The sequence below is a fragment of the Lupinus angustifolius genome, unplaced genomic scaffold (assembly GCF_001865875.1).
Source record: "Lupinus angustifolius cultivar Tanjil unplaced genomic scaffold, LupAngTanjil_v1.0 Scaffold_57_3, whole genome shotgun sequence".
Classification (NCBI taxonomy): domain Eukaryota; kingdom Viridiplantae; phylum Streptophyta; class Magnoliopsida; order Fabales; family Fabaceae; genus Lupinus; species Lupinus angustifolius.
Genome location: NW_017722787.1, coordinates 4,677 through 18,727, shown reverse-complemented (window position 1 = coordinate 18,727; position 14,051 = coordinate 4,677). Strand labels below are relative to the sequence as shown.

Here is a 14,051-nt window from a genome sequence, read left to right as displayed (position 1 = left end):
TGAGTGATGGAACTTTTGCTTAAATGTATGAGTATGAATCCCTCAATCCTATACTTTTTTCTTCTTTGGTAATCCATCGCCTTAAGAACCTCACATAAATTCTCTGGTCCTATAAATTTTGCCTAGGAGAAATTATTAGTTGATCCTGGAATCATTATTTATGATTTCCATCTATAATAATAATATGATACATAATAAAATAGAGAATAAAGTATATTTTCATATCATGAGATAATTTATCTCATTCGGCCAATAAAAGTATGACATGTATACTATTTTGTTTTTTTAGAAATAATTTTATAAAAAATGATTAAATGGAATAAATGTCATAATTTTAGTGATTGTAAGGAGATAACTTATCTCATTATACTAGGAGATACTTTATTCTCAATAAAATAATCACTTGTCAACTTTTTTATTTTACTTTTTAATTCCATTTTTTCTATGTTAAGTTGGTTTGATGGTTGACATGTTTAAATTTTAAGTGTAGTCTATTTCACACTTTAAGTTTCTTTTCATTTATGATCTGATTTATTTAAAAGTTTAGTATAATGTTCCTTTATTTAAAAACCTATTATAATAAAAAACATTTAAATAGGTCAATAGATTTTTAAATAAGCTAATAGAGTTATCTTTAAACAGGTTAGTGATAGATCAACTTTAATTGACAAATCTAACCTCACAATTTCTTAATGTAAAATTACTTACAAGGTTTATATATTTTATATAATAATTAATATAAATATATAATAAAATTATATAGACGGCCTATTAGATTTATTAGAATTTTTAAGAAGCATTTGTATAGTCAATTTAGGTTAAATAGGCTACTGAGAATTCCAATTCCAAAAATAAATTATGATATTAGTAATATTTCTACTGCCAATGACTGAGGCTAGCACCCAGAGAATTACATTAACCGAGTTATTAATAAGCTTTTCAGTAATTGAATAATAATAACAAAATAGTTGAAAACTGTAATTTCTGTAAACAATTATTTAGAGTACTTTCTCAAATATCAATTCATAATGTATCATAAAAAATTGAACTTGGTTTTTCCAAGTGTAATATTAAACATACACTCGTAATTCATAATGGCATTATAAAATATTAAGACGAGTACATGCAATGAATGGAATCCTAATAGCTTTACATTATTTCCTAGATGCCGATCCTTGACATAAAAACTACTCATAACATGCAATGTAAAAATTAAGACCACCATCTGTTCTTCCTACCTGACTACTGACATACTTTTCACATTCTTGAAAGGTTATTTGAACACTTGTAACTGCTCAAAAGATACACAACCAGCCAAAAGAAATTAACAGAGTGAACTTATTAAGAATGTTTGATTAGTTTAGAAACTTAACTTCGCAAGATTCAAAACCCATTTATGATGTTGAAAATCCTAACACAAATAAAAACCTCCAGGCTGTTCATAGGGTGTGCAGGTAATGCTAATGCAGATGAGTCACTGAAGTTGGTTTTTGGAAGGTCATAACAGAATGAAAATGTTTGGGAGGCATGAAATGTACTATGGAGATAACTCTGAAGCCTTCGCTTTTCATTCTTTCACTTCCAAAACTCAACTCGCAAAGGAACACTTAGGATGAAAAATTGACCAAGAATTATATCTTATCACCTTTTTTCTCAATAACATTATATTTATATATAAATGAACAAGATATGGAAACCAGAGTAAACCATAATTCCCCAGTCAGTAGCAAGATTAACTCTCAAAGCAAATGAATGGAAGATCAAAGCATCACGTTAATGTCATCTGAATGTAGATATAAGCAGTGGAAAATAAGAATTTGGCTGTAACATTTATAGCATCTGCAGAACAGAGTCAGTTCTATTTGATTCCATTCCTTTTAATGGAACAAAAAGTCCTTCATGTTCTGTTCTATTGATCAGAGAGATGAAACAAATAATATAACTCATTATGAAATAAAAATCTAAATTGGTGCCTAAAAAACAGACACATTTGATCCTTGAAAAATGAAGTCTCAATTCAGCCCTTAATAAATCTCTAATGCCGGTCAAATTGGTCCATAATAGGAACTAAATTGCCCCTAAAACTTATCCTAAAAACAACCAATTTGATCAACATTTTAATCATTTAAGGACCAAATTGAGACTACTCAATTCCCGGGCTATCCAATAACAATGTCAAACCTATCTACTAATGACTACCTTACCTTAGGCTATGTTTTGGTTGAAATAGGGGAGGGAAGGAGGATTATAAAAGGAAGATAACGGAATTCATTTTTCCTTGTTTAGTTTGGTTGAATAAGGAGGAATGGGGGCGGGGGGATAATCTTTATTTCTCCTCCACTTGTTTGGTTGGGAAGGGATGAAAGAATCTAAAAAGTGTAATCTAATAGATAGGAAAAGGGTTATAACTTTTAAGCCATATTCTATCATGTAGAATGGTCTTCCAAATCTCTCAACCAATCATCAGATTTTAATTAAAATCATTTCGAAGATTTCCCTCAAACCAAACACAGCTTTAGGTTATGACAGCATTGACATGAATGACATAATCCCATAATAGAAAAGGCAAAGCATCCATATAAACTTATAATGCACACACAAAAAAACAAAACAAGTACATAAATACATTATATATCACTATTACTTATTCAATTTAGTTTTACAACAACATCAATAATCCAAGACCAAACACTGAAATTGAAATGATCAACAAAGAAAAACCATCATTAGCATTCAACGCTAAGGTTTTTGCCAAGTAAGCACATACATCAAATTCAAGAGAATGAACCATGTCATTGAGTAACAAGCATAGAATTCAATTCCACAATGATTATGAACAAGCCACATACTATACTATTAAACCGCTATTTTGAATTTCTCATACCACATCCTTAGCCGCTGGTGGTGCCACCGCCTCAGCCGCCGGAATCTTCTCATACCCTAACTTTTTCGGGGTCTCGATCTCATTCTCATCATCGGAGGATGAGAATGAATCGTAACCAGATCCACGGTAATCGCGGAAGCCAGAGACAACGGACCAGACGAGGTACATGGTGGCGGAGGTGAGAGCGCCGCATCCAACGCCGAATAGCAAGGCGACGACGACGCTGATGATGTCCTTGGTGCGATTGCGGAGGGAATCGAAGGAAGCATAATTGGAGGTGGTGGAGAACCCTAATTCAGAGCGTGAGAGTGACGCGCTACGGTCAAATTTGAGGTTGTTGTTGTTGTGGAAGGGATGGTGGTGGTGGCGTTGTTGAAAGAGGGAATCGATGAAGTCGTTATCGATGATTTGGATGGAGAGTTTGTCGTTGACGTTGTCGTTGTCGGCGGTGATGCGGTGGAGAGGGGTGAAGGAACGAAACTCGGTGATGGTGGTGAAAGTGTTGGAGGAAGGGTTACGGAAGGTGTAAGAGGACATGAAGAAGGAACGGCACGGTCGCGCGGTGGCGGTGGCGGAGAGGAAGAGGAGGACGGTGGCGGTGAAGAGTGGGAGACGGAAAGAGGCCATGGCGGAGAGAGAAAGTGTTAAGAAGGAAAAGAAAGAACGGATGAAAAATGAAAAGGACCAGAAAATAAGAAGATATAAAGTAATGGATCTTCAAATCTCATTTAGACTAAACATTCAACTACTAATTAATTGAAGAGTTGAATATTTTTTTATTAGACTGGCTTTCCATTTTAAATTTCAAAATTGAATTTGCTATTTTAAGAGAAGCGATTTAAGGATTCATAGAATAAGAGATTGAATATCACAAAATCAAATAGAATAATCCACATAAGATGTTAACATGATGTACTTGTTTGGAATTAAAGAAAATTTTATGTTGTTTTTTCTTAATTGTTTTTCTATTGGTTTCCTAATGAGTTTATCTATGGTGTTTTTCGTCTTTTTCCTTCCAAAAATTGAATTAACTTTTATTTAATCTACTTTAACTTTTAATATTCTCAGCACTTGTTATGATTTTATCATCTTTTTCTACAATAGAAACTATCCATATTTTCCCCTGATACATTCATTCATGGTCTTATTTTATCTACAATGGAAGCTACTCATATTTTTCTTCACTCATACAATACGACATTCTTATATATGTTATAATAAATTATTTTCTTGCTTGTGGTTGATGTTTTACCATTCATCATCCAGTTTTGTATAACATGTCTTATAGTTGTTAGTAAAAAAATTCGTTAAGCTTGAATAATACATTTTTATCAAGTATCACACTTGATGGACTCTCCTAAAGTATCCACTTTTTGAATCATATGGTATACAATAGGAGTGAGCAGGACCCTAACCGCTCATCCGACTTGGTTCAATCATGATTGGGCCCAGTAGGGTCAAGTCTAGGGTTAGGTTCGAGTTTAAAAATTAGACCCGACCTATTTATGGTTAGTAGGAGACAAACATAACCTAGCCTGGACCCGTTCAATGATTACTCATTTATCATGGTTGTTTGTGTCTCTATTCAATTATGTACATAGTAATGACATCTCTTTTATCAAAAGTATTATTGATTATCTAATTTTTTCATCATATACACATGAGTAACAATAAATATATATATATATATATATATATATATATATATAACTCATTTATATGTCAAATTATATATACATAATAAATAACGTTGAGGAGATTTTATCAAAAAGAGTATGCATTATATTTAATTGGGTTGGGTTCAAAGGCTTAATCGGTTAACATTTAGAGTCGGGTTAGCTTCAGGTCTATGCTTCGGCCTAGGTTCAAAAAATGATTCAATCAACATTTAGGATCGGGTAAGGGAGAAGCCTTATCGGTCCAACTCGACCTATGCGCACCCCTAGTATACATTTTCCTCAATTTCACTATTGTGTTGAATGATTGACCTAAAATACTTAAATCTAGTGACTTGTGGTATCCGATATCCAATCTTTATTATATCTATCATAGAGTTTGTTAGTTTCTTTCTAAACATGCACTCCATATATCTCATCTTATTTCGACTTACATGATAGTAATATGCTTCTAAAGCTCGTGTCCACATTCATAGATTTTCATTTAATTCATCTCTCGATTCTTTCAACTAGAACAATATATCATTCGCAAAAAACATGCATTGTGACACCAATTTTTAGATGTGCTCACTAAACACATTCAAGACCAACCTAAATAAGCAGATGCTTAATATTGGTCATTGGTATAGTCCTATAATAGTATAAAAATCTTCTAATACCTTATATTGTATTTTCATATTGGTCTTGACTCAATCATACACATTCTTTATGACATGAATGTGTCCATTTTGAACTTCATACTTCAGTGTTTTTTACAATAAATAATATTTGTACATCAGGGGAAATAATATTTGTACATGCTTGTTCAGCTAAAGTAAACTTATTTGTTCATTCTTGCATGTAATTACTAATATCATTTATAGAAATTTATGAGAAAAATATATATATTGATAATGTATGAGTTTTATATAATATTATTACTTAATGAAATAAAACTATTATTTTCCATCCAAGGAGTATAGACAAAAACACAACGTCAAATATTAAGGACAATATGAGAAAATGAAATGGAAAAACTGATTCCATTTTATTGACTTTATCTAAAATTACAAAGAAAATGATCAAGAGTTTGGAGAAGTGAAAGACAAAGTTCTATTACCTAATAAAAATATAAGATATAGTAAATCTCAAATAATGATATAAAATATAGTAAATCTCAAATAATCAGATAGTTTTTTCATTTCATTCACTATCCTCTTATTTCTATTGATGTTGCTCCTCAATATCCTTGCAGCATGAAAACATAATGCAGATTGAATGTGATGAGGTGAAGTAGAAGAACAGAGAAGAAGATTAAAGTGAATGAGAGAGTTTGTATATATATGCCTCTTTGTTATTGAAATCAAATAGTTCTTAGTTTACACAATTGCACGTCATCTATTTATATTTATGCACTAACTAACTACTTAGTAAAAATAGTCTAACTAATAAAACTAACTTTACTGAATTACAAAATTCTCATTAACATTCCCCCATAATTCAGCAATCATTATATTTTCCTAACCCAATCTTCTTCCTCAAATCTCCAAATTTCTCTTTCTTCAAAGGCTTAGCAAAGATATCAACCAATTAGATTTTGGATATGCAGAAGTTCAACAACATTCTTCCCTTGTTCACTTGCTCTCTAATATAGTGAAACCGTATCTTTATGTGCTTACATCTCCCATGAGCAAAAAGGTTCATTGCTAGATTAATGGTAGATTTATTGTCTACCATTAGCTGCATTCCTCCTTCTGATTTTAGCTTCAATTCCACCATTAATCCATCTAGCCAAACAACTTGACATGCACTCATGCTGGCTGCAATATACTCAGCTTCACAAGAGGACAAAGCAACTACATCCTGCTTCTTGGAACACCAACTCATAGGTGCATTGCCTACCTGAAATAAGTATTATGTTGTGCTCTTTCTATTTGTTTTGTCTCCACACCAATCTGCACCAGAGTATTCAATCATTTTGTTGTTGCTACTGCTCAATTTATAGGGAAACATCAATTCATATCCAATAGTTCCTTTTAGGTATCTTAGTATTCTCTTCATTGCTCCTAAGTGAGATGGTTTAGGTGACTCCATGAATCTGCTCACTAAACCAACCCTATATGTTATGCCTGGTCTAGAGCTGCAAAAATACCTCAAGGATCCCACCATTTGTCTAAATAAGGTCTTATCCGCCTAGTGATTGTTTTCTTTTTGACATAACTTTGTGCCAACTTCAACAGGGATTGCCACTGAGTTGTAGTCTTTCATGTTGAATCTCTACAAGACATCAGTGATGTATTTACTCTGATGCATAAATATTTCAGGTGTGTCGCTTCTGAATTCAATGCCAAGGAAGTAGGATAACTCACCAAGATCTGTCATCTCAAATTCTGATTGCATCTCATGCTTGAACTTTAAGATTTTGTTGATGTCTCCACCTGTTATCAAGAGATCATCTACATAGAGGCATAAGATCAACAAATCTATTGTGATTGATCTCCTGACATATACTCCATGTTCATTAGTGCATTTTGTAAACCCAAGCTTCAATAGGAATGAGTCTATCCTTTTGTTTCATACTCTTGGAGTCTACTTGAGTCCATACAATGCTTTATGCAGTTTGTACACCATTTCTTCTTTCCTTTTTTCAACAAAGCCAGGTGGTTGTGTCACAAATATTTCCTTGTCTAATGGCCCATTTAAGAAAGCAGACTTCACATCCATTTAATAGATTTCCCAGCATTTGTAGCTTGCAATAGCAATCACCAATCTCACTGTTTCAATTCTTGCAACTAGAGCAAATACTTCATCAAAGTCTAGGCCTTGCTTTTGCAAAAATCATTTAGCTACAAGTTTAGCCTTGTACTTGGAGACTTCACCATTTGGATTCAATTTGGTTTTAAACATCCACTTTACAGTCATGGCCTTTTTTCCAGGTGGTAGATTTGTTAAGGTCCATGATTTGTTTCTCTCAATGGACCTTAACTCCTCCTCCATTGCATCAATCTAGTGCCTTTGGTTAAGTGCTTCTTCCAAGCATAATGGTTCCATTTCTACAAGAATATGTACTAGATCACCTTCTGTAGTGATTGAGGAATCAGGGGAAACTTCATAATCCCTTAGCCTAGATGATGGTTGTCTGACCCTCTGAGATGGTGTGTTGTTGTGATGTTGTATTTGTTGGAATTCACTTTCAACACACTCATCATTTCTCTCTTCATCCTCATCTATTTGCAGCCTAGTTTCCACACCAGTTGAAGTGACTTCATTCTGATTCCAATTCCAATGTTGGTTCTCATCCAATTTGAGGTTTCTAAATATGATGAACTTCTTATTTTGTAGATCATAAGTTCTATAAGCACAAGTTGTATGATAACCAAGAAAGGCTAGCTTCTCACCCCTTTCATACAGCTTCCTCCTTCTTACTTCAGCTATATGGCCATAGCAAATGGAGTCAAAGACCTTAAGATGACTCACATTTGGTCTAAGATCTGACCAAGCTTCTTTAGGAGTTTTATAGCTAAGTCATTTAGAGGGACATATGTTAATGATGTATGTTGTAGTTGACACTACTTCTCCCTAGAAATGCTTCGGTAACCTTTTGGTTTTGAGCATGCTTTTGGTCATGTTGAGGATGGTTCGATTTTCCCTCTCAGTAGTGTCATTGTGTTCATGTGTGTATGAAGCTATCACCTCATGATTGATCCCTTATTTGATGCACTATTCACTGAACTCTTTTGACATGTATTCTCCTCCACCATCTCATCTAATCTGTTTTAATTTCAGATCGCACATTCTTTCTGCTTGTGCCTTGAACCTCTGAAACTTCTCAAAGGCTTCATTTTTCCTCCTTATTAGATAGATCTATACTTTCTAGTATGATCGTCAATGAAGGTTATGAAGTATTTTTTTTCGCCAATTGACTCTACCTCAAGTGGACCACAAATATCACTATAAACCAGATGTAGTGGTTTTTGTGTTCTTGAAGGGATATGAGACACAAATGAGTTTCTTGCTTGTTTGTTGCCATGCATTCATCACAGATTGATTCAGGTGCTCTGATTTGTTGTAGTCTTGTTACAAATTCATTCTTACTCAAATGTTCTAAACTTCTGAAGTTTAGATGCTCATATCTTTGATGCCATAACGAATAATTTTGATCAGTTGTTGCTTTGAGGCACTTGTTTTCACCAATATGAATCTGGATTCTAAATGTTCTATTTGAGGAGAGTGATGTTCTTAGAATTTTCTGCTTGTTTTTATCAAACACATTCAAAGCTCCATTCTTCATTTACATCATGTATCCTTTCTCCAATAGTTGTACAAGACTTAGTAGGTTGTTCTTCATCTTGGACACATAGAGTACATTGGATATGAATGATCTTATATCGTCTTTCTTTTGAATCATGACCTTGCCTATTCCTTCAGATGCCACTGAATTGAGGTCTGTAAATTTTACTTTTTTCTTTACCGTTTCATCAAGAGTAGTGAACCACTCCTTTCTTCTATTCATGTGGTTTGAGCAACCTGTGTCTAAGTACCAAAACTCAGTACCACCTTCACTATTATCTGCTTGTTCTTAGTTATTCTTTGTTGTGGCCATGAGCAAACAATGATCATCATCAGAATGATATGAACTTTCGCCTTCTACAAGTCTAGCTTCTTCTTCTTTACCTTTTCTCACCCTTTTGAATTTGCATTTAAATGCAAAATGTCCATAGTTTCTGCAGTTGTAACACTGCACTTTCTTTTTATCTGATTTCTCTATTTCTGAGTTCTTATGTGAATTCTTTTGCTCATGGTCCTCACTCATTCTCATAGTATTGTAGTCATACCTTCTAGATGAAGATCTTTTCTCATTAGATCTCCATTTGTTATTTTGTCTTCTTTCTTTGTTTTTCTTACTCTGTTGGTCAGAAGTTTTTCCGTTGAACCTAGCTTGGCGTGCTTGATCACCAAGCTTGTTTGAACTCCTCTCCTTCAGCCTCAACTTATGAGCTTCAAGAGAACCTTGCAATTCCTCTACTCTATACTCCTCAAGGTTCTTGGATTCTTCTATGGCAACCACTATATGGTCATATTTAGATGACAAGGTTCTAAGTATTTTTTTCAACTATGGATTGGTCTTTGATTTCTTCCCCACTTGATCTCATTTGGTTGGTAAGTGCCATAATCTTGGTCACGTATTTAGAGATTGCCTCATTTTCGTTCATCTAAAGCAACTCATACTATCTACGCAAGGTTTGCAATCTAACCTTTTTTATTTTTGCAGCTCCTTCATAACTCTTCCCCAAGTTATTCCATGTTTGTTTTTTTGTTTTTGCTCCAGCAATCTTTTCAAAATTTGCACCATCAACATATTGATGTATGAGGAAGAGAACTTTGCAATCCTTCTTCTTTGCTTCCTTGTAGATTACCCTTTGAGCTTCAGTGACATTATCTCCAACTTCTTGGTAGTCATTATGCACAATTTCAAACACTTCTTGAAAACCAAAGATTGCTTGCATTTGGTTTCTCCAACTATCAAAGTTCTTTCCTTCAAGAACTCGTAGAGTCATGGCAAAGCCATTGTTGTTTGTCATTGTGATGCTCCTCTTCTGATTATACCTTCCTCTCCCTTAAGATGTTTTCTTGTTGGTCTTGGATTCACACATAATCTGCTACCTCTTTTCTTCCTTCACAGACCCCTTGTATCGTGGCTTGTTGACTCACACATAATCTCGTTTGAAGCTCTAATACCACTATTGATGTTGCTCCTCAATATGCTTGCGACATAAAAATAGAATGCAGATCGAATGGGATGAGGTGAAGTAGAAGAATAGAGAAGAAGATTAAAGTGAGTGAGAGAGTTTGTATGTATATGCGTATTTGTTATTGAAATCAAATTGTTCTTAATTTATACAATTGCACATCATCTATTTATATCTATGCACTAACTAACTACTTACTAAAAATAATCTAACTAACAAAACTAACTTTGCTGAATTATAAAATACACATTAACAATTTCATTCTCCAAACATACCATGAGCACTACGAATGTTACATTAGAAAAGTTTTATATATTATCAATCAATTATCTATCATTTTTTTAAATTATTATTGACTTTTAAAAAGTAATACAAATTAATGACGGATAATAAACTGACTGTATATAAATCTCTATATTCACAGTTCATGGAGATTACACTCAGGTTAGATATGTGTTATATTTAAGATTATAAAAACAAAAATAGAGAAAATGTATACACTTATATGTATGAGTTTTATACACTATCATTCTATTATTCACCTTTATGTTTAATTATCATTGATTTTTCAAAAATGTAATATAAATGAATGATGAATAATATATCAAGTATGTATAAATTTTACATAACATATATATTACACTCAAACAAATATTACTTTCCCAATTCCATTTAAATTACAACTTGAATATTTTTAAGTTTTTTATGTTGTTTTCTATTTTATAAAATTAAAAAATATTAACTATTTTTACTCGTTTGCCATCATTTTATAATAATAAGTATCAATTTTTACTTTTTAGTCACAGTGTAGTCAAAATACATTACTTTATATCCGAAATAAACATATTTAATAATTAAATTAGTTTTTATTAGTTATACTAAAATGATTATTTTTGGTATCGTCAATGATTTCCTCTTATCAATAAATAGTGAATTAATCTATTTTAAATGCATAATTATCTCTCTTAATAAGTATTATTCTCAAGAATCAAATATTTAACTTTGTGGTATTTATAGGATCTAAGAGTGTCTTATATCATTAGACTAACATCTACTAAAATATCTTTTGCAGCATGTCCATAAATATACCAGATATGATGAAGTAAAAGTATTAAATTTTATTTTTTGAGTTTTGTAAAACAAAATTATTATTTTTAATTATTTGGGAGGTGAGAACAATACAACTTTGGGGCACTAAAGAGCCTTCTAGATTAAATGCACCTCGGTACTTTGGTATCAATCTCCTTAATATTGGTCAGTGCCATCTGATGCACCTTCAAGCTGTCCATTGATACAAGGGGAAACATATATTTCACAGGGCTACATATATTTGATAGGGGCTATGTGTATTTGACAGGGGCTATATTAATCATTACTGTTTTAAAATAAAATGTTACGCATGAATAATGACTAATATCTTGACTTTATAAAAAACTTTATATAACGGTAAATAGATATTAAACTTTAAATTAATACATACTCACATTACATGCCAAGAAAAACTACAAGGATGCATAAAAAATTCAGTAATAAAACTACTATTTTGTTGACAGGGTTACATATTTTTGCTTTATTTTTTACAGTACTCCCCTGTTCAGTAAGAGTGTGACTCATATTTAAATAACAGGACCTCATATTCATATTCAATGCTTTCATCACTCCAACTTTTGTAATCTTGAAATCATAGGGCAATGGGATTGCTTTCTAACAAGATTGATATAGAACAATTGAATCCTGGTGATCACATTTACTGTTGGAGGCAGGCTTACTTATATGCTCATCATGGTCATTCCTCTCTCTCAAATTTCAATAATATTTTTATTTGAGATCCAATACTTTTTTAAGTTAATGTTTTTTTGCATGTGTTAGAAATTTGTAACATTGTGTCAAACGGTTCATTATAACAGGAAATCTAAAATTCACTTTAGACTATTTGCACAGCATCAATATGCATAGCAAAACCTAGTAACCTGTCAGTTTCTTTTCGTTTTTTGTTTTGTTTTTCAAACTCATCACCTGAAGTAAGAAACAGTGCTTCTACCATAGCTATATTGTAATCTCGAGACCATTTTTGAAGCATAGAGAACATATTATGCTTTCAGTTGAGGTTATTGACACCCACAAATGCTTATTTATAATCCCATTATAATTTTGTAAAATAAAAAACTAAGATTATGATTAGTAGGTGGTATGGAGTGTGGATAAAGAGAGCACATCTTCTATTCATGGTACATTGAGTGATGGGACAAAAGTTGTGCTCCCGTGAATAAATAATTTGAACTATCAATTGCCACACCCTATCTGATAACCGACATTATCATCATTCTGATTTCTTCTAAACTTGTAGGAATTTATGTGGGTTTGGGAATGGTGATACATTTCACCAGCGGAGCAGGTCAAGAAACTGGAAGAACAACAATCTTAGACCGTCTCAGTTTCTCTTCATCTTCATTTCATGCTACTGAGATTCCTTGCCCAAAATGTAATCACCAAACAAGTGGTGATGGTGTCATTGCTTCATGCTTGAGTTGTTTTCTTTCTGGCAGTCAACTTTGCCGCTTTGATTATGGTGTTTCCATACCATATTTTTTAGTCAAAGTTCGAGGAGGTACATGCACACTCGCCTCTTCTGATTCTGCAGCCGATGTTCTTCACCGCGCTTACATTCTTCTTGAAAATGGATTTGGTCGATATGATACTGTTGACAACAACTGCGAAGATTTTGCAATTTACTGCAAAACTGGCCTGCAGGTGGATAAGTCAAGGCAAACCAGAATAGGTCTGAGTGGACAAGCAGTGTCTTTCTTTTCTGTTACTGGTTCCATAATTTCACGACTTCCATTTATCAGCGCCAAGTGTGCTGGCCTGCCCTTTGGTTGTGCCATGTACTGTTATGACCGATATTTTAGTGACATTGGAACTCGCTCTGATGTCTCGAAAGTTCCGGTGGAGAAGCTTATAGCTGAGATGAAGTAGACTAAGGGTGGTTGCACAAGAATTAGCTTCAGAAAGGATGCCAAGTTTGGTTTATGTTCTATAATTGTTTTCTGTCTAATTTTTTTCGTTGAAGTTCCCTGTAACATCTGCAGTTTTTATTTCATCGGTTTTAAGATCAAGTACTAAAATCTATATATCGAGTTATCAACTGAATTGAGTTTTGCAAATTATGGAACGGAATTTTATAAGCAAGAGCAATATTGAACAACCAATTAATAGTAGGACACTTTAGTTCATCTTAAAATGGTAGAATCAAAGAGAAGAGATTCGTGCATCAAACATTAACTTAGTGCCTTTCATAGGTGTACATGAACTCACTGAAGAAGAATAATTGGTGATATTAATACATCAAAAAATACACTAATATTATAACTAACTGGGAATGGAACGTTATACAATTTTGTGGTAGTTTCACTTGTTTTGCTTGTAAAATTACATTAAGAAGACAATAATACCCCTACTGAAGAAGACAAAAACTAAGGTTAACAATTCTTCTCTTAAGGCCAAAATTCTGGTCCACCAGGCTTCTTTACAAGGATCTGATTGTATTCAGGCCTTGATGTCTGCAGTTGAATCCAAACAGTTATTACAACTCACCACCAAAGAAAATTGTACAATAAATGGGGTGTTGATTATTATCGACAACATTTGTCATGTTGCCAAAAATTTCAAACTAACATAAGATATATAGATCCAAGGTTATTAATATTGACAGGGAGGGGTTATGAAGAAAATATTTGCTTTGACATAAACCTCCATAAACTA

At 33.1% G+C, this 14,051-nt stretch overlaps 2 protein-coding genes across 2 annotated transcripts; one reads left to right on the top strand and one right to left on the bottom strand.

Moving 5' to 3' along the window:
• Nucleotides 1-2,607: 2,607 nt before the first annotated feature.
• Nucleotides 2,608-3,565, bottom strand: LOC109339102. Its single transcript, XM_019576476.1, has one exon. The coding sequence runs from the start codon at nucleotides 3,509-3,511 to the stop codon at nucleotides 2,879-2,881; it is 633 nt and encodes a 210-aa protein (XP_019432021.1). The 5' UTR covers nucleotides 3,512-3,565; the 3' UTR covers nucleotides 2,608-2,878.
• An 8,342-nt stretch (nucleotides 3,566-11,907) lies between these two features.
• LOC109339098 lies at nucleotides 11,908-13,741 on the top strand. Its single transcript, XM_019576474.1, has 2 exons — nucleotides 11,908-12,074; nucleotides 12,637-13,741. Exons 1-2 carry the CDS (start codon nucleotides 11,981-11,983, stop codon nucleotides 13,263-13,265), a joined length of 723 nt encoding a protein of 240 aa, XP_019432019.1. The 5' UTR covers nucleotides 11,908-11,980; the 3' UTR covers nucleotides 13,266-13,741.
• The last annotated feature ends 310 nt before the right edge of the window (nucleotides 13,742-14,051 follow it).

What these genes read in the sequence shown, in the direction of transcription:
- LOC109339098 (XM_019576474.1), top strand. Translation starts at nt 11,981, where the DNA reads ATGGGATTGCTTTCTAACAAGATTGATATAGAACAATTGAATCCTGGT. An exon ending in TTACTTATATGCTCATCATG is followed by an intron (nt 12,075 to 12,636) that starts GTCATTCCTCTC and finishes CTAAACTTGTAG; the next exon opens with GAATTTATGTGGGTTTGGGA.
- LOC109339102 (XM_019576476.1), bottom strand. Translation starts at nt 3,511, where the DNA reads ATGGCCTCTTTCCGTCTCCCACTCTTCACCGCCACCGTCCTCCTCTTC.